Raw genomic sequence first — 23184 nt, forward strand, 5'->3', positions numbered from 1 at the left:
GATGCTCATTTTTACATACTTCCTTTCAGAATTCTCTTGGATACATTGGTACCTCCTTATTACAGGCCTGTCACCCAAAGCACAAATTGGCTGTTGACATCACCTGTGTTTTCCTGTATGCACAAAGTGATGCAAATACATACACTGTAAATAATATATTATAATAACTTATATATGCCCTTCAGACATTATTCTGGGGGTTAGGGAAGAACACATCTAATGTTTTAGAAACCCAGGGTAAAAGCTGTACATTGGGAAGAAGAATTGACCTTTAGGCATTGTCTTAAGTAGAAGAGGATTTAGCTGAGTTTTAAAAGGCTCTACATCTTGTTATAAAAGATTTTCTTGTTTTAATCTTACACGGGTCAATTTACAACAAGCACCAAATTAACAAATTTTATTAAATCCTTGATGCTAAACCAAAGTGTCCCTGTGCCTTAAGTGTTCTCTTCAGTCCACTTCATCGTGGCTCATGTGCATGAGTCAGCAGTTCATGGCACAAGGGTCACCTTTGGACTTCCCTGCAGAGCTAATAACTCTCATCAAACAGCGTCCAAACTCCTCCAGGATCATCCGCTCTGCTGCAGCTTTGGACTTGCCCATCTTCTCTGCTTGCTCTGCCTGTGCCAGGAGGCACTCGCAGGTCGCATCAGCCACCTCCTTGGTTACAAATGTAAAGGGCAGCCTGAAACAAAGAAACACCCACTGAGTCTCTGCAAAAAACATGCTAACTCCAGGGCTGGGCAACTTTTTAGCACAAAAACAATCTGTCCTATTGCTTCCTGAGTCTTTAGACAAAGCAACAGGGAGTGAGTAAGCTTCAGCTCGCAACAGTCAAATGAACTGTGTGCACTTCTGGTGCCCTCAAACATAAGGAGGACAGGGAATTGCTGGAGCAAGTCCAGAGGAGGCCACGAAGTTGCTAAGAGGACTGGAGCATCTGCCCTATGCAGACAGGCTGAGGGAGTTGGGGCTGTTCAGCCTGGAGAAGAGAAGACTGCGTGGAGACCTCAGAGCAACTTTTCAATATCTGAAGGGTCTACAAGGAGCTGGAGAGGGACTCTGTGAGGAGCTGCACTGACAGGACAAGGGGTAACAGTTTCAAATTAAAGGAGGGGAAATTTAGGCTAGATATTAGGAAAAAGTGTTTTCCTGTGAGGGTGGTGAGACCCTGGCCCAGGTTACCCAGGGAGGCTGTGGCTGCCCCAACCCTGGCAGTGTTCACAGCCAGGTTGGATGAGCCTTGAGCAACCTGCTCTGGTGGGAGGTGTCCCTGCCCAGGGCAGGGGGTTGGGACTAGATGATCTGTAAGGTCCATTCCAACCCCTAAAATTCTATGATTCTATGAACTAGTGGGCCAATTCTGCTCTGGTGCCTGCCTCCACTGACGGGCATTTTGAAACAGGCATCAAAATGCCCAGGGATACAGAACCATTCTCCAGCTTTTACTTCAAAAAGGAGCAGCCCAAGGACTATAGTCAGTAAACGGGAAAGTGAACTTCATGCTTTCTGTGAGCACATGGCAGTGATGACAATGCTTAAGTTACAGCTAAGCCTGGCATGCCCTAGGTCCCACGGAAGGTACTGCATTCCCCTAACTGCAGCAGCTTACACAGACAGCATGCAAAGATGACAGGGACATACCTGTCACATACATCAGAACCCCATGTTAGAAACAACTTAAACAGGGTGCAGCATTAACTTACTTCCCACCACCACTGCTGAGTGCTGGTGTTGGCCTGGTCAGCAAATCTGAGATCTGGGAAGATAACTTGGTCTTTGCAGCAGTTTGTTGCTGGACTCTAACTTCTGCAGCGTCTGCTAAATGCATCAATGTCTTTCGCTCTGGGCTTTCTTCGAAATTTTTACAGCCAATGCATTTGCATATGGAAGAACACATGATTTTTGCCTGAAAGAAACAAACAAAAATGTAAGAAATCTGTTGCAACCTTAACTCCCTTTCTGGCAAGTCACAACAAAAAGGTATCTTGTTTTAATCTCTTACCAATTAGGCACTAGAAGAAACTCCCAAGTAGTAGTTTTGTCTCTAAGTTCTCACCTCAAGCTGAGATGCCTTCCCACAATATACACTTGACTCAAATATAAATTAATGTTTTCCCACTCATCCCCTTCTTTACCAACCTCCAGTGTGCAGCAAGTATTTAGATGGCTGAGCTAGCTATGAGAGTTCAGTCTGCTACTGTCTCTAAATCCACAGACTGATCAGTTGGCAGAGGAAGTAACAACTTCTGCTTTAGACTTCCAGAAACATGTTCTACCCCAGAGCATCTGCAGGATGCTGCTTCAACTCCTCCTAGGGACTTGGTGCAGTAGATTTGTTTAGGAAAATGTGCTATTCAGGAAAGAACAACTCCAAGCCTACGCTGAAATTTGCTACATTGTTTAAAATTAAAATTACACAACAGAAGTGATCAGTGTTGCCATACGGTGGCTTACTATGTGGAACCTGCTGGGAGAAGAGGAAACATTATAGCAATGGAAAAGAACAGTAGAGAAAAACCTGAGAGCAATACAAAGAAACAAAGCAAATCAGAGAAGTCAGTGCAGTGAAGGAAGAAGTTACTATCTTTAAGATGATACAATGCTTCATACCTCATAACATTCGCAGTAGTTTTTGAGACATCCCGAGCGTTTGCAGTTACACCCTTTGCTGTGCCTCCGATCCGACTCTCCTTCCTTCCCTTTCCCTATTTTGGGCTTGAAAGCTTCAGGGTTTCTGTCAAGGCAGGCCTGTCAATGCAGACCCAAATGGTCAGTCATTGCGTGCAGGGAGCAGAATTTAGAGGTGCAATGAAAGAACATAAGCCTTGCACATGTGGGAGGAGATCAGGGCATTATACACCCACTCTGTGGCTTCAGGAGACATAAGCCAAACAGCTTTCATCCCAGGGACAGGGGAAGAGGCCCCTCACCTTTATTGCTTTTTGCCTATCATTTTCGTGGTCCAGGTTGTTGTAACAATTCGTACAGTTGCAGTTATTGCAGAATTCACCATTTGCAAAGCAATCACAATACCTGAAAGAGAAGATGCAGAAGGCATTTGCAAACATGACCATTACATTGGTATTAGTCCTGATGGCAGTAGCAGAAGTTCCTACTCTGGCAAAATGCACATGCAGCAATCAGGGTAAGGGTCACCCTATGCTTGACTCCATGTGTACAAGTAGTACTAGCTTCATTGCAGAGCCTCAATCATCTAGCACAGCTCTAAGCTGCTGTCTAAAGTCACAGGTACAACTCAAAGATGTCCATCTGAGCTGATGTTCATATAGCACAGGTCCCCACAGCAGCAAGAGAAGCTAATGAGGCTTTTTTCTAGGGTGACTTGTGGGTCATCCACATATTCAGGGCCATCCTACCTCCCAGCCAGTTCCAAGTCAGCCTTCAGGAGCTCTCACACAGCTGGAACAAAAGGCAAGAACTGGAGTGCCAATTAACAGGCAAACTGACTAACACAGCAACAAGCCTTTTCTGCTGGTTTTGCCCATAAGCTGTTTGCAGCTGTAAACTGAGGCAGAGTTCATCAAAGAAGTTCATCTAACCTAAACTTACCCTGCCAGGGGAGGTTTAGGTTGGATATTAGGAAGAGATTTTTTTATGGAGAGAGTGATCAGACATTGGAATGTGCTGCCCAGGGAGATGGTGGATTCCCCATCCCTGGAGGTTTTCAAGCTGAGACTGGATGTGGCACTTAGTGCCATGGTCTAGTAACCACAGTAGGGTTGGACTTGATGGTCTTGGAGGCCTTTGCCAACTCGGTTGATTCTTTGATTCTATGAATGGTCCCAGGGACAAACACATCAAAAGCTTTTACAAGCTGTAACAGCTCTCCTTTTTGTCCTGTTTAAAATTTAGTAGTGGAATAGTCCTGGTTCCCAAAACAAACAGTGCCAGCATCAACCCAGAACATCAGTAAGCAAAAAACTGAGATCACTTCTTTGTAGAATGGGCTATGTGCCTACCTTTAACATGCATTTGGGAAAAAACAACTTCCCTTCCAGACAGGAAAAAGTTTTACCAGTGAGAAAGCACCTTTGCCAGAGTGAATTAGTCATTTGCTCTGCACCAAAGCCAAGCCACTTAAAGATATCATTACAGCAATTTACAAGAAAAGTCTGCTTCCAAACAGCAAAGTATCTCCAGTGATGCCATCATTCTCCCAGCATCTCTAGCACATTCAGGCACCAAAAACTAAACCAAGTTGAAAACCCTACACCTCTGACATACATTAGGCACTAGGAGGTCAGTCATATATGCAAAGTATCTGAAAAAACAGCTACACATCTTCCTGTTTACTATGTCTTCTATGCAACAGAATTTCAAGACAAGGAAGTCCAGGGCACACCTCCCTACACAAAAAGAAACCCAAGCTGAAGAGTTTAAACACACTTCCTAACTTGGGTTCAGATACCATTGCATCACTTTCCCTTTGAGCACCACACCCCGATTTCCTCTTCATTGTCTAGGATTCAGGGAACCAACTGAAACTGTGGTAATTTCAGTATCTCCTCCCGTTACGATCTCAAAAAATTGGTACTGACTTTGCCTCACAGTAACGAAACTCTCCTCAGCTTAAAATGCTTTGATGTCAAATTCTTACAAATGCATTGGGTGGGACAGCAAAATATCTCGCAAGGATAAGCAAAACTCAGACCTGTCAGTGAATAATCACATGCCTATTCAGTCCTTTAATAACAGATACACAGCCCAATTTTTCTGAAGGACTTGATCCAGCATGGTATTACTGATGTACTTCACCAAAGTACAGTAAATGCCCAGTAATGACACCATGGGATGCTCTTTCACTCATGGTGCAACAATGCAACTAGAGCTGCTGAGTGGAATTGGCTCCACCACACAACAGGGCTGCAAAGTTAGACATGTCAGGATCCATCTAGCTCATAAGAACTGCAAAATGACACAGGCTCTGCCACATCTCCACCAACAGCAACCTTAAATCAGCATCGAGACACAAAATTTCTGCCATACTTAAACCCATCATATTCTGATACCTGTCATCAATTTGTGATGTTAAAAAAGGCTCAAAAAATGCAAACAATACCAAGCTGTACTTACAATTTCAAACACAGAGACTTAGTACAATTGCAAGGCTTCCTGGGGCGGTTTGCAGATTCAGAAGGAATTATTCTGTGGGAGGAAAAAGTGCATTTATATATACACACACACACACTGTTTTATCAGTTTCTTCCTATTTTAAATACAAGTAAATAGCTCATAATAAAAACTTTGAAAAAAACCCTTATATTCCCCTTGCATTAGGTTTTTTGACTGCATTTAGGTAACTATTTTTTATAGTCCTTCATATAATGCCTTTCCAACCCAGAAAGAGATGGATTATTTGCTGCCAATCTGGATGCATCCCTAAAGTGGAAATTAGGCTTAAAGCTAGAGGAAACACTATAACTGAAAACTGGAGTCAGAGAAAACTTCCCCAGGACTCCTCTACATGCAGCAGAACTAGATCCAACCAAGGTTCACACAACATGATTGTGCCTTTCCTTTTGTTCTAATTGGAATTAAAAACCCCCAAAATCACTCTCTGGAATAATAGGAAAGCAAGCCAAAACATGATATTCGGTTTATAGATAAATTTTATATTGGACATAGTCTTTAACTGCTCTTAGAACTTGGATTTTGCGACACTAATCACTTTTGATGAGATTTGTTCCTGCCCTATCCAGCAATTTCTGCACATAATACCAGGGAGATTAAATCCAGCCTGTTCATTTAAATAGCTGCATCTGGATTTGGGATTAGTTTGCAACAGTTGAGGCTGCAGCAACAAAAAGCACCTTGGCATTTACAATTTCCAGCAAACAGTAACACAAAAGGACTGTGCAGAACAGCTAAGCCTGCTGGATTGGTACAGGAAAAATACTGTGTGAGCTGTTATTTTCATCCTTAAAGAAAAAATGCAAGACTGAAAAAAACTGAAAGTCTCCTATCAGGATCCATTTTGCTGTCTGGCTGCATTTCTGCATGTACTAATCATCTAGCTCATAGATGCTTAGTCCAGTACCACAACATGTCCAGTCCCTCTTTCCAGGAATGGTTGGAAATAGTTGAAGCCTGTAGCCCTCAGGTGCTGATGCAAAATAAAAAAAACGAGCAACAAGGAACTTTCAGGTCAACCTCCTGCCACATGAGTTCAAAAAGCAGAAAGGAAAACACAGCTTTGATCAAGAGACCGGCTCAGCTGTCAGAGAAATCCATGCCCTTTAGTCAGAGGTAATAATCACACTGCAGCATACTTGACTGTCTTGGAAAATCCTCCAAACCAAACTCACCCATTGAATGGCAGTCGTGCTTGGGACTGGATGCTAGATGTCCCTGTGAAGCCGGTGTTGCTTGCTATGGATACATAGGATGATTGCTGTAGCTAACAAAACAGAAAAGGTTGATGTGTGACATAAAAGAAATTCAAGCATGCACAAGAGGATGTGTACCTAATATTTTAATTAGCTTCCCAGATATTGTTATGAAAATAAATTGCTTGTAAGTAAAGCTATAGACAGTTATAGAACCTGAACCACGTGGCAACCTCCTGCCTCCATTCTGAGCATAAAAACATTGATTTAGATCATGTTTTCATTCTCCATTACAGTGTCTAGAGCCATACTGATGACAGAAATTACACACAGGAATGTTCAGACCACAAACAGTTCCTGCTCCTAAAAACATGTTAATTTCGCCCCCCCTTTTCCTAAGCAACCGTTCCCCCTAACAGAGCAGGATTGCTTCCTGCACAAATTACTTTAATAGCTTTCTTTATATACAAGCCACTCACTATGGAATAAAAGCAAATGAAATGGTTTGCATTCCAACTTCTCTGCAGGTTCTACCTGAACTCACAGCTTATTTTTCATGTTATAAACCCCAAACCTCACAAGAACCTGCCAAAGGACAACATCCTGGCTTCTTTAGCATTACCTACATGCAGACAGTTTCTCCTGCTGGGACAGGTTCTGGAGACAGACTGGCACATAGCAAAATATAGACCTACTGGGACCAGGCAAAAGGGGACAGATTGTGACTGGCACACAAAACCTCTGAGGAAAGGTCCCACAAATGCTATTTAGTTTAGGTAACATTTGTACAAGTAAACTGGGAGGACACAACAGTCTTCAGGGTCAAACTGCAGCTGTGACAAAAGCACAAGGAAACCAGAACTGAGGTTGGTACCAGTAATGCCATGAGCTACCAGAGCCCTTGTTTCTACAAACTGCCAGGTCAGCCTTCAGCAGAAGGTTTTGTTTTTCTCCTTTTCGTGCAGAATGTTGGTCACATCTTGGCAAAGAGCAAAAATCTAACCCCTAGACATGGGTTGGTGCGACGGGTACCACTGCTTCTGACCCCTGGTAATGTGGTTAGCATCAGCTAACATAATTTTATAATGCAAGCAGCCACTCTCTCTGACCAAGCAGGTCACATATGTGCTCCCTTTCTCCTCCTTATCAGGCCCTGAAGGTCCTGTGAGCCAAATAGACAAACCAAACAGATTTCTTCCTCCCTTCACTACAGGCCTCAAGATCCCTGGGCACCAGGGCAATTACTGTCTTCCTTATTAGCTGTGAAGATCTCAGCCACCCACACAACCAGGGGGTGGTGACAACTGTCACAGAACAGGGAAGTGTAACAGCACAGAGAGCACAGTCTGTAAAATCAAGCAGCTACAACTGTGTAGAACTTGGACTGGAACTGCTGCTGGACATGAGACCCATGACCCCAGTAGCCAGGGTCACCTCCAAGGACTGAGTGACTTGTACTCTTTGACATGATTTTTGAGTCTACAGAACGATATACTGATGAAGCAAACCATGCATCAAGAGCTGATCCAATCTGCAGAGGGTGTAGGCGATCAGAAGCTATAAGTTGAGATCTAGGTGATTAGAATGATAAATTTTATTATAAGTTTGCATTATAAATTCTGCACTATGCTACTCAACATTGTACTATGCTGATTCTGCTTACAGAAATCCTGTGCTATTCTGATAAGAAAAAAAAAAATCATGCTTTTAATTGTAACTGTAATTTAGTACTATTGCCATTCTGCCAAGGGTCCCTAAAAGAAACTGGCCTTGGTGTCAGGTGCCAGTTGAGGAGCAGTAACACCATACCTGTGTGACATACTGAGCTGGAAGGACTGCATACCCGACGTTTCCTGTGCCAGGTGCTGGTGCCAGTACAGTGCCTGGTGGGAGGTTGGTGAGGTTGGGCTGTATCTGTGGCAGGGGAGTGGCTGGCATAATAAGTCTTTGTTGGGGCTGACTAGTAGTAACTATCTGTGAAGTTGAGTTGATTGGTTTGGGCACCACCTGGAGAAAAAGAAGTCTTTGTGAAATCATTGCTTCATTGATTCAGAAGGCAATTTTATTAATAGGACATTTCATTACAGAGCTGGAGACAGATTTTTTTTTTAATCTGTCCAGCCAAAACAAGTCAGGAATGTGCCTTTGACATTTAGCTCACCTGTTTCACAGTCTGTGCTGGCACTATGGGAACAGACATACGCACTGGGGTCGCATTCACCACCACTGGCTTCGCTAGTATCAAGAGACAACATCACATTAACACGTTATTCAAAGCCTACAGTTCAGTCCTTCAGACTTTCACATGTGCATAACACAGAGGTACTTAATGCTGCAACAATGCTCTGCCTGACCTCATGGCATACAGCACCTGGGTCTAAAGAACACCTCTGCAAACACATATTTGGCACAAGAGCCTGTACACATATTTCACAGCAATGACTTCAAAAGCAGCTTGGTGCAGACCTCCTCTGGACACTGGATTTTCCTTAGCAAAGGGAGAATACAAGAGCCACAGCTTGGCTGGAAATCTTTGATTCCATCACAGTATGGACAGAAACCAGTAGAAACATTGGGCACTTCTAAAGTAATTTATGTGGATTTACATGGAAGGATCTTCATGTTACAGGAGTGTTGGTAATGTGTTTGTGGGCTGTCCTGGCTTTACTCTTCTCATACAGAGGATCTGGAAGTTGCCACAAGTCACTCACAAAGCTGATACACTAGGGAAAAGCAACCTAAAAATGCTCCAAGGATTCAGGCCCAACTACAGAGCAATTTGACACACAGGAGCATTTCCACATACAAATCAGCGGTAACAGCACAATATCAAATTTATAGGAGTCTTACCACAGAACCAAGTACATCTGGCAGTCTTCACAGAACTCTACTATGTATTCATTTTAATGCTTACATGACAACATGAAAAAAAACCAATAAAAGCTTCACACAATGCATGAACAGCAGCACTTACCCTGCTGAAGAGGCTGAGTATTCGTACTGGGGTTCTGACTGGCCGACTGGGTTGAACTACTGGCTGTTGTGGCAGTAACGAGTCTGACATAATGGAACTTGCTTCCAGGTACCTGAATCTGCTGAACATTGGGTGCAGTTGCCAAGGGAATAATTGTCTTAAACTGAGATGTACCCACTCCTCCTACAGTAATGGTCTGCACTGCTGATTTCACAGCCTGTTAAGCCAACACAGACAGCACGAAGTTACTTGTACAAAGGCAGAAAGAACATCAATGTGTTTATTCCTCAATTTGCTAGTGAGCAACTCTACCATAACCTTTGCATCCTTGAGAGGGAAGCCAGTTATCCCCATTTTGCTTTCAAAAAGTAGAACAGATGCAAAGAGACTGAATGTTTCTCTATAGCTCAGGGCAAACTCAGTTCCATTTTCAATGCTCTACACCCAACACCAGAGTAGACCAATATTTACATGAAGAGGGTGATTCAGTTCACTTCCTCAGATACAATGTCTGCCCAAACTGTTTCAGGAGACTACAGAGAACACTGCTCAGTTTGTATTCCAAAACCAAGCGACAAGCAAACCTAGAAATATTCCTACTAATAGCAGCACGTGGTAAGAACTAGCAGAACTGTTTGTGCTGGACTGCAACATGATTTATCTCCATGTGTACAGACACATCCTGTTAAGACACAGAATTCACTGTGCAACCCTTGAAAAGAAAATGGAACAGAGTCCATAAACTGATATACATCAGAAGGAGAGTACAAGCTGAGAAATGAAAGAAGCAAGAACAATGAGGAGTAGCAAAATAAATTCATTACGAATAAAGGCAAAATGGTGAAAGAAAGGGAGCTTGCCAGACCTGTGCTACCTCACAGCTGGAATAGCAGTACACCTGGAATTTGCAGGACTTCACCTTTCCAATTTTGCTCAAACTACAAACTGTTTTTATTTTATTTAGATGCATTCATAAGTGTACTGGTTTGATAATGGCCTCTTGTTCCAGCCTTGCTCAACCTCAAACCTTGATTTATTCCTCCCTTTTCTCCCTCCATCTAACTCCTTTTGGAGCCCAGCTTTTTCTTCTCAGTATCCTTTAATATTGATATTAAACATATTGTCCTTGACATTAAGTTTTAGTATTAAATTTGGTTGATAGTATGATGTGAATTCTTATCAGAACGTTTTCCCATCTTACAGCAACTACACGAATGAAATCTCAATTTGCACACCTTTCACTGGAACACAAGCCTTGGCTTTAAAGATGTGTTTTCTTGGAATTTATTTTCCCCTGATACACTGAAACCTTAACAAGCCAGAGCAATACAAAATAAGCACAGCCACAGACAAAGTGTTATCACAGGGGATCAGTATGGGCCAAGCTCTCTCCAACACACAAATTAGAGGCTACAATCCAAGGATAACTGGGAAAACTGTAAAGTTCAAGTGGCAATTCTTCTGTAGGCATGTGAAGAGAGGTGAAAGCCTTGTGTTGTGTCAGATAGCTCTGGATCAGAACTCAGTACGTATACCCCACAGACACCTCCGTTTTCCCACTTATGTTGCTTGTATTAGAGTGTCTTAACCTTTTAACAACTGTTTCAAAAGACAGTTTTACTCTGGAGAAAGAAAATAAAATTCAAATCATGCTGGTATCCACATCCCCATATCAGCATTCTAATTATCATCTGTATCAGTAAGAGGAGATTGGCAAAATCTGTTTGTGTTTCTGGTCTTGTGCTGTACATGCAGCTGTGTCCACTCCCTGCTATAACCACACTCTGGTTATTTACCACCCACACACATCTCTTCATGTTTACCAAAACAGGAATACATTATGATAGAAAAAAATCCACCTATGATTACAAAAAAGGAAAACAGTAAGAACTGTAGTTTGTAAGAAAAGCCTAATTTGTCTTGTGATTTATTGTGCAAATCAATTTACAAAAGCTATTATGGAAATCCCTATTTTTCTAGAAATGAGCTACAGGAAAAGAATAATTTCTAGTTCTGTAGGTTTCAGACCATGGTGTTTTGCTTATGCAGACCTCTATCACAAGAATGAACTCCACTGTCACAAACCTCAGAAACACCTGGAAAGAAGCCCTAGCCAGTGGTGGAAGAGAGGAAAACCACCCAAAGAACTCTTCATCATGTCAGAGGGAGTTTTTCAGACAACTTGGGAGATTCAGCGTACAGAGACATGACCTTGCACCAAGAGGAGCTTTCCAAGCTGGAAAGCTGCTTTCTACCAGCATGTCCTTGGACAGGCTTACAATGGTCTGCACCTCTCAACTGAAGAAGTATGTGCTCCTCAAGGCAATCCTTCTGCCAGTTCTCAAGCAAACACCATTACAGGAACACCCTGGGACTGACCACTGCCAATGTGCTGCCCAACACTCCACTTTCCCACAAGCAACGACACAGACACGCTGGAAGACAAAGCAAAGTCAGTCTGTACCTGGGCAGTTGTATGGTTGGCTATAGCCTTCCCAGGGGAGGAGGGTGCTGACTGCTGCACTGTGAGGATCTGCTGTCCTAAAGCTACATTCAGGGGGACGCCCACCGTCTTCTGAGGGGAGTTGGGAGGCTGAGAGGCCACTGACACCACTGTTAGCTGCTTGGCAAAACAAAGAAGCAGTTTAAATCTCCTTGCAGGATACAAGACTCTGGTACATACACATTCCCCTCCTCATGAAAGTGCAGCTCTCTACCAGCACACAGAGTTCTTCATATGAACAAGGGCCCTGTATGTAGTCACAGCTCACACGGGTCCAGCTGCAACAACAGCAAATAAGTCCCTTAGAAACTTGAAGGCATTGCTGGTTTCCAGCACCAAAAGGCCTTGCAGAAACCTGGCACAGCATGTGGTGGGGAGTGAGGGGTTATTCTTTTCCTTTGGTTTGATTTTTTTTTTTTCTTTTTTTTTAAAGGATACTACCCCAGTGAAGCCTGAGCATTGTCAGGATGGATTTCTAACAGCTTTATAATTGGTACCATGACTATTTCATCATAAACAGAAATTTAAAAGAAGAGCTGTGGAAAAGAAAAAAAAAATCTCACCTGACACTACTGATTTAGTCAAAGTATAACACCATGAGTATTTTCAAATCTGCTTTCCAGATTCTGATAGATATCCAGTCTTTTGCCTGCATTTCTGCAGTGCAGTGTTTGAATGTCCTATATTGCTACACCACTTCCAAGGCTGGTTTTCTATTTTAGGTCCCAAACTTCTTTCTGCTCTATGAAAAATCCCAGGTTCTGAAAGCATTTGCTTTTAAAAGGTATTTAGAATTACTTATCTATGGCAAATTCAAGGTGCAGCCTTAAGGAAGATCTTTTCACACTCACTGTTCATTTTGATTCTAGAGTTATTATTTTTCACTCCTTCTTCATGTTGATTCCCTCACTAAGAGCTGTCAAACACAAGTCCTTCACTCCCTTTGTACATGACATCACTAAAGCACAGCCAAACTGACAGAGCTCTTTCTTCTTACTCCACTTTTCATACATATTTAGCTAGCATACAAAATGCATCCTGTCCCCCTCTGCCCCTTTCTCCAGCAATATTCCTCTTCTTGAGACAATTTCAACAAATCTAAAACACAAGTGTTGCCTTGTTATGCAGCTCAAGATGGATGAGTTACTTGCTCTGTTGCCCACCTGTGTCAATCTCCAGCTCTGTATTTGTCAAGGACCATTGCAAATCTCTTTTACTTCAAGACGTGACTAGGAAAGACTGAATTTCCTATGCAGTAGCAGGCAATGGTTAATAAGTGCTGACCTATTAACGTTATCGAGGCCTCTTCTTAAACAGCCTGTTGAGGTTTTATGAAGGCATTAAAAATAGTTCGAGCACTAAGAGGGAACAGCTGTTCTCAGAATGGATGCTTAGGGAATGGCAAGAAATGGCAGGAATGGGAGACTAATGCAGTAGTGCATATTTACTTAAAACCACAGTAAGGGAGCCAATTGCAAAAAAAAAAAATCTAGGTTAGGGCATTACCACAGAGCATCATGATGCACAACGGAGACTGGGGATATTTTTATGGACTCTGGAGATATGTTTATTATCTCTGAAGAGATAATAAACAGCTTGTAGCAAAGACACAGAGAGCTCCATTCAGACCACTGTGCAGGAGGGAGAGAAGGCTGCAGCCAGACAGGTCCTTACCTTATTAGGGGATTTGAGTGGTGAGATAGCTATTTTATTCGGTGTCTGCTGTGTTGATGTACTCAAAGATGATCCAATGACTCCACTCTCAGAGATCGTTATTGTCTTTGGTGGTGTCCCTGGAGCAGACTGTGAAAAAACCCTACCTATAAACAATGAAGACACCATCAGCTCCAGTTATCCCTGTTCACATTCACTTTCAAACCAAAGTTTTCTCTGCATATCGTGCAACTGATCCCTACTTCTGAGAGGGTATGACCTGGCAGCAAGGACACTGGAGTTCTAGATTTACCAACAAAGAAGAAAATAATTGGCATTATTGCAAATCAAAAGACAAGTCACTCAGGCTTAAAAAAAGCCAAAACACACACTGAGGTTTCTGTGACATTCAGCTGAGAATTCTTTACAGCCAGGATAGCACCCTGAGGTGTGCAGCTCTGCACTGCATGCAGACACCCAACCATCTGAGAGTTTCCTAGGGAGTCCCTGGGATGCTGCCAATGTCCAGAGAAACTGAGCATCTGTGGAGAACTACTTCCTTTTGAAACCTCAGTCATCAAAAACAAGCTGTGATACAGTGACTAAGGAAAAGGTGTTTGGTCTGTCTACCCTCAACTCTAAGGTTTTTGGGTTTTTTCCTTCTCTGTGTTGATGGTTGTTTCTTTCACTGCCTAACTGAATATATGACACACACATGAACATGAGTGGTAGTGTAACTCTACAAACAATCTGTTTTTACAATGCCAAAAAACATTAAACAGCAAAACCAGCAGCTTCAAAGCATTAAATCTGCCTTAGGAATATTGCAAAACTCCCAGAATGGAAAACATTGGGGTTTTTTTTCATACTTCCTAAGTTTCTTTCCAAAGAGTGATTGACCACTGAGCTTTCCTCTGCTGCACTTTGGATCAGACTCGTTTCTGTCATAGCTTCTCTGTCCCCCATTCTCTTGTACTCCATTTATAAAAACAAGAAATAAACACATACCAGCTTCACTTCTCCATCCAAAAATCAACTAGTGTCATAACAATTACAGTCAACTGGAACTAACAAGAAAAAGCACAATCCTCCCAGAGAGCTGACTTCCTCTGAGGTCTTTGTGCTCTAAAATAACCTCCAGTTTTGTGCAGTCTAACTAACAGCACAGAGAGTTGCCAGCAGCTGCTAAAACCACATGCAACCTGAAGAATGTGTCTATGGGAATTTTACCATCTCCAGTTTTCAATGCTTTGAGTTATTTTCCTGGTGACAGCTTTCCCTGTCTCATTACACCTCATCTGTACCCCTTGGCATCAGCTCCTAAACAGAACCTGGTTGCTTATATTGACAAGTTTTGCAAATTTATAGCTTCCACCTCAGATTGCACAAATTCCCAGGCAATTAAATATATTTATCAGACTCAAAACCGGCACACAGAATCAAAACCCAAAACACAAATGTTACACCTTTCCCAGAATGATGCCAGAACCTTCCAAGCTGGCAAGCTGTGCAGGCTGGGTGGAAGGGTGAGAGGAAGAGCAGATGTTGAAAAAGATTTCCCTCTCAATTAGTGAAGCATCTTCACCTCCCAGTGATGATTCTCTCACAGGCTCAGGTACAGGTACTCTTGATTTTCCAATATACTGATTTAAAAACTTCAAGTTATTTTGTAACATATCTGTTTGTCAATAGTAGGTAAGTATCATTTAATTTGGACATTTCCTTTCATTCTGGAGACAGTAAGCTCAAACCCAGTCATCGTTATTATTTTTATCCTGGCTCTTCACTGTTTACCAATTGTCATGTATTGCCAGATGCAAATGTAATGCAGCTCCAAGTGGTGTGGGGTTTTACAATGTTTTTGGGTTGGGTTTTTTGTTTGTTTGGCTTTTGGTTTGTTTTGGGGTTCTTTTTCACACACAAACAGCTTAGTTCAAATATTTACAAGCATACCAATCTTCTTATTCACAGGTCTGTGTATCTGGTTGGGAATTGTGCGAGCAAAGTGAGGGACTGGGGAGTGGGATGAGGAATCTGTTTCCCCTGAAGCACAGGTTGGGCTGCAGGCAGCCTGACAACTTGAGGAAAAGATATTTCAGTTACTTGCCTTCCACCTATACCTACCAAAGCTCTGAACACAGGACACAGCTGTGGACTTTTTAATACCAGCTCAAGTCCCAGTTCTGTAAAGGCTTAACAAATCTGTTTAAATACATAGAAAAGATTTCAGGCCTCCTTGGGCTGGTCAATCTGGAAGCAGCTGAAGACATACTCCAAAGCTCTGAAGATGACTGTGGCGTCCTACATTTGTCCTTTCAAATAATTTACACATCTAAGATGTTACTTGCATACATGCAATGGTGCATTTAGCAACAGACACATTGGTCCCACTGCCATAATAAACAAAGGATTTTTTTGTCATTTTGGTGATTTTTTGTCATTATTCTATGTTTGGCTTGGCTTTTTTCTAAAGATATATAGCTTTATTTTCCAAAGAGAAACACCATTTCTTACTTGCCTTAATTACTTTCTTAAGACACTTGGGCAATGGTTATTTTTGAAGCAGGTGAGCAACTTCACAGAAACAGCACAGCTTTATTCACTTCCTTTCACTCAAACATTTTTCCTGTTACTTGCATGTATTACATTGAAGTCCAACTATAAGCAGATTAAAGTAATACAAGAGCATGTGTCTCCTTTTCACCCTGTGTATTTATGTAATGCTTTTACAAATACTTTCTGTTTATTCAGTAGTCTTTTCTGTGGCTCTGGGGTTTTTTTTTCCTCCTCCCCAAAATCCATAAAGTCAAAGCATCTTGCAGTAAAAGCAACTCTGCAATTACAAAGTTTATTCTAAATGAGCTGAAGATAAAGGTACCAAGAACTGCATTTATCTGCTTCTATCCACAAAATTCTCTGCTGACTTTTTTTTTTTTTTCAATTGCTTGAGGTACTTTGACAGAAACTACAGTAAAATCATCGAGACAGAAAAATTTTTACAATCACCATCTCTTTAAAAAATGGTAAAGCAAAACAAGTCAAAGTAGTACAACCTGCAATGACTGGTGACACTTGAGTGGTCTGCCCTGTAACAGCTTTGCTATTGATTGGTTTTGCAAATATCAGCTTGGTGATCACCGGGCCAGAAGTTGGGGTTCGTGTCTTCTTCGCAATCTAAAAGATGGAGGAAAAAAGATCTAAAGTAACTTGAGCATTTTGGATCTAAATTATTGTATTGTTAGGTACATTAAAAAAATCAAAAGGGCAATACTTGCACGCGTAATTAGAGTAAGTGCTTCTCTCTCATTTCATCTGCATTTCTCACTATGGAAAGAACTTGGATATCATCCATGATACTTTAGAACTACTACCAAAGCAGGATAGCCAAATCCCCTATGGTTTTTTCATCAGATAGCTCTCTGTGCAAACATACCTCATCTTTGAGGTGCTGAAATTATGTCTCACATTGCATTGGTCTACATTAAAATGTTAAAATTAAATGCACAAGTCTCAAAATTTGAAGCTTTAAATGCAGTTACTTCTTTTTCAGCCAACCAGGACAAAACTTGTCCTCGACTGGTTTAAATGTGACAGCTACTACTCTGAAACATCTCCTGACCTGTTTTGACACAGCGGCACACTTTTATCCTGAAAATGGGCAAACCACCTTCTGCAACAGTTCCCCAAAAGCACATGGATCATCAGTCCCAAGTTTTGGGTACTCATTAGCCAAGAACAAATCAGTTGACTACATCCAGTTGCAAGGGAGTCTTTGTTTCTTTCTGTGATCCAGTCTCATGAAACACAGTTGGGCTAAGAACATGTGCAATTTGCTGACAGATTTCTCCACTTGAAATCTTTCTAAGCAGGGTTTTATACTCCTGTGCTTAAAGAAGATTTTTCTCCCTTTTCTGACAGAACACTGACAGGAGTTAACTACCAGATGCGTTTATTCGACCAGTTTTTATGCACTGGCACCCAGCTGGTGAACAGCTCAATTTGGAGGTTGACTTCTTTCAAGGACTTATAAGCTGCTGGCTGCAGAGGCTGCCTACAGATGTGGACTATTGCTAGGATCTCCCTTGAGTCTCAGCAAGCACAGTGTAAGGCTTGACTGATGCCCTTACACTTATTCACGCCACAGGTCAGGCACATCCTGCCTGTCCTCCACCACACACACCCAGGCACCTCCTCTGGGCACCAGGCACCAACTCCAGCAGTATCAGAGAGGCATGACATTGGCATCCCTGTGGAGAGCCACCTCTGAAAGGCACAGAACCACCTCAGCACTCAAGGATCTGGAGAAATCTCACTGAAGATACAGAACTGACAGCTACTTTTAACAGTCTGAGAAAGCAGTTGAGTAGGCTGGATGTTATGGCTTCCTACACAAATCCCTATTTATCAAATTTGTTGACTGAAAACACTTTTTTCACAGTCGAGTGATGCCAAAACATTTGAAGTATTCACCAGTACATAACGAATTCCTAAACTGCTCCACAAAGAGCACACATGAGGCTGCTTCAGCTCCCAGCAGGACACTCACAGCACAACCAGGGAAGCCAGAGCTCCCTCCTGCTCCAGCACTGGAGCTCTCCAGCCTGCTGTGAAAGCCACCTCTGCATGCCTGAGCTCTGCCCAGCCAAGGGAAGCCAGCAAGGAGCAGCTCTGGCACCAGGAAGCACCAGAGAACAGACTTCAGGTGCTCCACGGTCACAGCACAAGTGTTGGGGAAACCTCCATCTCAGACTAAACATGCTGCTCCCAGGGCACACTAGCTGCTTTATAGGTGGCATACAATTGTCAAGGCTTAAAATGAAACAGAGAAGAAACACACCTGCTCTTTTTGGAGATATATTAACTACAACTTCAAAACATGAGTTGTTTGAAGAAGGAAGTTTCATTCACAGCTCTGCTCACTAATTTAAATCAAAGCTATTTTAATGTTTCAAGGATTCAGTTCTCTCAGCACACACAGAGCTGAGAGATGAGCAGGGATTTTAGCAGAAATTTTATTTTAGATTTGCACACATTTTCATTTCTGATAAATTCTCCACATTTCATCTGCTTGACTTGAGATTTCCATTCTGCTTACATTAACCTTACCCTGACATAAGGTATTATTGCAACTCAACTGCTATTGCTGTTACTCTCTGGAGCAAGAGCAAAGTCTGGCTCAGACCAAGATCAACATCCAGCAGGAACAGCCAGCTCTGGACAACAGCAGTTGTTTCCCAGTAACAGTCAATAAGTGTGCTTAAATTACCTACATGGATATGTGCAAAATACCAGCTACCTTTAGCACCAAATATTCCAGAGAAAATGGAAAAATCCTCAAATGATAGCTGGTCAACACACATAGCCCTGCTTCCCTCATATTCAACTTGCAGTATCCTCATCAGAAAAATTTCCCCTCTGCTTTTTGGGTGAACTGTTTGTTTACAAAGAAGAAAGTCTAATAGACAAGTGAATCCCCTCAGGGCTGAGAAAAGATAGCAAGGCTTAAACTTGGTTATAGGTGAAGAACAACACTCCTGCCCCTACCTGCTGCCAAGTGAACCTTTCTGAGGTTTCTGACAACCCCCAGACACCTGTGAGAGGCTTCTAGGAATCAGAACCCATTTCAGCAGAGACTGGAGAAACCAGAGGAAATAATCAAGATGACAAACTACCCCTTTGATACTTCAGAAAGGGCAAGTTCTCTGGAGCCCTCTGCCAGTGCCTGTACTAATCACAAGAAGCTTGTTCCTCTGCCTGTGCAAGCTAAGCATGGTCTCTGCAAGTTACTTTGAATTAGACTGCAAAAATATTTCCTGGGGCAATAAGCTCTTCTGTAAGAATATTATTATATTTAGAAGCACACCCCAACCTTCTTACTGCTACAGAAGTTAAGAGATTTATCTGCAAGCAACTTGATTTAAAGGGTCAATATATGTCTTCCTAAGAACTGAACATGAACTAGCAACTCTGTTTTCAGTTGTCAGATTGTGTTCTACTCATGCAGCAAGAGGCACACACACCTAGCATTTACTGCTGGATATCTTCATAGTCAGCTACCACAAAGGAGCTAACACACTATAAATCCACTCCCTAGATGACCTCTTGGGAGCTTGTCCATGTAGCCACTCTCCATGCAATCTATACTTGGCATAATATGAGAAACCAGGGAGTCTACAACACAGAAATGGAGAACAGTGTCCCTCAGAGAAGATGAAGAAGCTGAGCTAGGACTGGGAGTTTGAGGTTAGGGAGTGCACAGGGTCACTTTTCCATGATGAGATGAGCGACAACGATGCCTTAGCAGTTGCCTTGCCATGGTAGCAATGATGCTATGGCTACTTGATTTAACTGTTGAAACCAGAGCCAGTTCCCACACCAAGCCAAGTTCAAGTGACGCAGTGACAGCAATGGTGACACGTCTGGACATTTGGTTGAGAGTCATGTGCAAGGCCAAACTCCTGCTCAATGCACCTGGACTAAAGTAGTACACCAGCAAGCACAGCACTGATTTTAAGCCTCTATGCAGGCAGGAGGCACAAGCTGAAAACAGATGCACTTGCCCAGTATTTTTTTCCACGCATCCATGGCAGTAGTTTCAACTAAATCAGGATGAACTGCCAAGGGAGAGCAATTAACCTCTGGATATAGTGAGGCCAAAGGTCCTGCCACGCTTTACACCTCACAGCTCTAGAACTGTCAGAGAAGGAGCCAAATTCCAAAAAAACATTTTGCTGAACTCTACCGATTATGCCTCAAGTGCTGAGATTTCAACTGTCACAATTAGACTACAGCAAGGCTAATTGAGTTTCTCTAATGAAATGCAAAGCCCTTACCACAGTGGCAATGTAACAAGAACTGATGAGAGCTCTTTGTCATCTAATCTCTTACCGATTCACTTCCCAGCATCAAGTCAAACTATTGTGCTGCCTTCCATCTGAAATACCTGATTCATAAAGCCACAAGAGATAAGTTGCGTGAGACCCTTGGGAAGTCAGGGGCCTCTTTTCCATTCACAGCCTCTTTTTCCAGGCACTGAAAGGTTAAGGGGCTTGTTCAGGACGATGAGGTAAACGCATGACTTCATTTTCTAAGGCAGGGACTCAATGTGTGGGTTACCTCCCCTGTCATTCATGGTACAGTAGACCATGAATCTCTCTCCTAGCCTCATATATCACTGATACTTAAGTAGTTTTCTACAGGGAAAAGCACTGTCTGTGAAGTGCTAATGTAATCATCTTCCCTGCAGTATTTGGTACCAACATTGCTTTCTTGCTTTTCATTCCTTAAGGAGGAAAAAAGGCATGTCAGGTGCTAACAATTCATTCTGTTCTGCAAACAGAAGCAAAAGTTTAATAAAAAGACACCACAACCAAACAAATTTACTCAAACTGAAATTAATTAGATTTACAAATAGATGCAAGCCCATTTTTAAGAGCTTCCACTAAGAAACCTGTAGAATTCCTGAGGACAAACAGCAGAGATCAATTGCCAAGTCACTGTATTTCAGTCACTGATAGAACAGGTCATCTCATGCAAACAAAACCACATCACAGCTAAGTCAGTCTCCTCAGTTTCCTCTATCTCCCACTTGCAGTGAAGAACTGAAGCCAAGTCACAGGAACTGACCCACTCTTAGGTGTTCCTATGCTGAGTCAAGAGCAAAGACTTTTTTGAAAACTAGTGACAACCACTTAGGTACCTTGATCACTACTTCTAAGTCCCTTCAGAAAATTTATGTTTCAAAGAGCCATTACTAAATGTGTTTCCACAGGTAAGATGTAGCAACAAAACGGAGAAAGTAGAAATTGGTGCAGGAATCATCTGCAGTTTAGAAAAAACTCTTGAGAGTTGCTCACACAAACTTGCCATGAAATACTATTTGGGGAACATTCAGCTTATAAAATGCTTCAAAACTTTGTTATTTTTCATGTGCAGCTGATTATTTTTATTAGCATACTTAATAGTTTAATTTCTCATTTCATTTAGACAGTAAAATAAATACTTTTCCATCATAACCTGCACTGGGTTCTACTTTTCCTTCAAGAGGCCTTATTTCTGCCTCACTGCCAACTAGAACAGTCATTCACATTTACTTCTGCCTTATATAAGGTGAAAATTGGACCCTTTGAGTCACAACCCAAGTAATTTCAACACAGATCCAGGAAGATTCTCTGTGGTTTCAAATACCTCAAGGTCCATGCCAGGGATTTGGAACAAGACCTTGAAGTGTTCAGCTTCTGACAGTGTCTAATCTACCAGTACCTATTAACAAGTTTAACCAGATTTGAGGCAGACAAGATACACCTCCCTGTTCTTTTTCAGATGCTGGAAGTTTTTTCAGAGAGTATATTCAAACAAACTAAATGGAATAGGCAGAAGCTACTCTTTCATAAAGGAGTAAAGCAGTGTACACTTTGAATAAAGAACAACAGGCATATAGAGTTCAATTCAGTCTTCCTGAGAGTATGTAGAATTTATTTAAGTAAAATTAAAATGATGAGAAAATAAACTTCAGTTTACTGAATAGCTCCTTTCTCTGAGGCAAATCCTGCTTCTAGACAGTAGCTAGAGGAAAACAGCATAAAATGGTAAATGCATCCACAGATGAAAGCATGGGCTAAGAGCAGCATTGTATTTTTTCATACAAAGAATAAATGCAAAGGCTGAAAGCAACAGTGAGTCGATCAGTGCAGGAAACAGACAACAACAAAATCGGCTTTAAGACGTTTCATCAGCATAACTCACTTTACCTGTACTGTTTTTACTTGCTGGGACTGCAGAACAGAAGGTTGGGCAGCAGTATTTATCAGCTGACTTCCCTGCGTCAACGCCGAGACACCAACAACAGGTTTCACTTCCGAGCGACCTCCAATAACAACTTTGATCTGTTGGCCTTGGACCTTGGAGTCTCCACCTTGGGCCTGGGACACTGTCTTCTGCGACTGAGGGAGTTGGCTGTGGGGTAATGCTAAGACAATAGGTTGGCCAGACTTGCCCAAAGTCGTTACAATGAGCTTCTGCCCATCCGGTTTGATGCTCTGATTGCCAATTTTGATATCGGTGGTCTTGTTCAGAATGATCTGACTGGCTGATATAGTGACAGGGGCCTGAGCACCGAGTTTATGCAGGCCAGGGGGAAAGGCAGGTTTTACAGCTGCATTCGCATCAGGCTTTGGGGTCGTGGTGTTGGCCGTGGCGTCACCCGACTGACCCGTGGGGGCAGTGACCGATTCCGTGGTGACTGTGGCTGTGGTTGCAGCTGAGGAGTCGCTGGTGGAGTTTATGCTCACTATTTCTTCCAGTTCTGTTTCCATGGGAATAGAATCTCCTATGGGTGAGGACACGATAACTGCCTCGATGCTGTCATCTTCCACCAGAGTTATGCCTGTGTCCATGATTTCCTCAGGGAGCAAACTGTTCACTTCTGCTGAAACCACCTCCATTTTAGCAGCTGTGGCAGTGATGACCAGAGCAGGTACTGCAATATTGTAAAAAGTTATTGGCTTCCAGAACACAAAGCTTTATGAATAATATTACCAAAGAAGAAAATACAGGATTTTTTGAGACTGAAAGGATAGTGCATGCACAGGAGGGATGGATATCATAGGAAAAAACTGTTATCAAAATACAACATATTAAGCTGAATTTACTCTCAGTAATAACTTATATCAAACCTCTTCACTGAAGTCAAATCAAGGCACTGA

General features: G+C 42.2%; 1 protein-coding gene across 3 annotated transcripts; it reads right to left on the reverse strand.

Moving 5' to 3' along the window:
* Positions 1 to 325: 325 nt before the first annotated feature.
* LIN54 (lin-54 DREAM MuvB core complex component) lies at positions 326 to 22923 on the reverse strand. 3 transcript variants are annotated; one of them, XM_009083798.1, is made up of 12 exons: positions 22903 to 22923; positions 16534 to 16654; positions 13502 to 13647; positions 9325 to 9541; positions 8512 to 8585; positions 8160 to 8357; positions 6330 to 6421; positions 5098 to 5169; positions 2934 to 3036; positions 2614 to 2751; positions 1707 to 1909; positions 326 to 685 (listed from the first exon to the last, which is right to left on the reverse strand). In XM_009083798.1, the coding sequence occupies exons 1-12, from the start codon at positions 22921 to 22923 to the stop codon at positions 484 to 486; spliced, it is 1587 nt and encodes a 528-aa protein (XP_009082046.1). In that variant the 3' UTR covers positions 326 to 483. The 3 variants fall into 3 exon arrangements, with proteins under 3 accessions (XP_009082046.1, XP_009082044.1, XP_009082045.1); XM_009083796.1 differs by having other exon boundaries at positions 22231 to 22923; XM_009083797.1 differs by lacking the exons at positions 13502 to 13647; positions 16534 to 16654 and having other exon boundaries at positions 22231 to 22923.
* Between the last annotated feature and the right edge of the window lie 261 nt (positions 22924 to 23184).

This window comes from Acanthisitta chloris, unplaced genomic scaffold, assembly GCF_000695815.1.
Source record: "Acanthisitta chloris isolate BGI_N310 unplaced genomic scaffold, ASM69581v1 scaffold37541, whole genome shotgun sequence".
Taxonomy (NCBI): Eukaryota; Metazoa; Chordata; class Aves; order Passeriformes; family Acanthisittidae; genus Acanthisitta; species Acanthisitta chloris.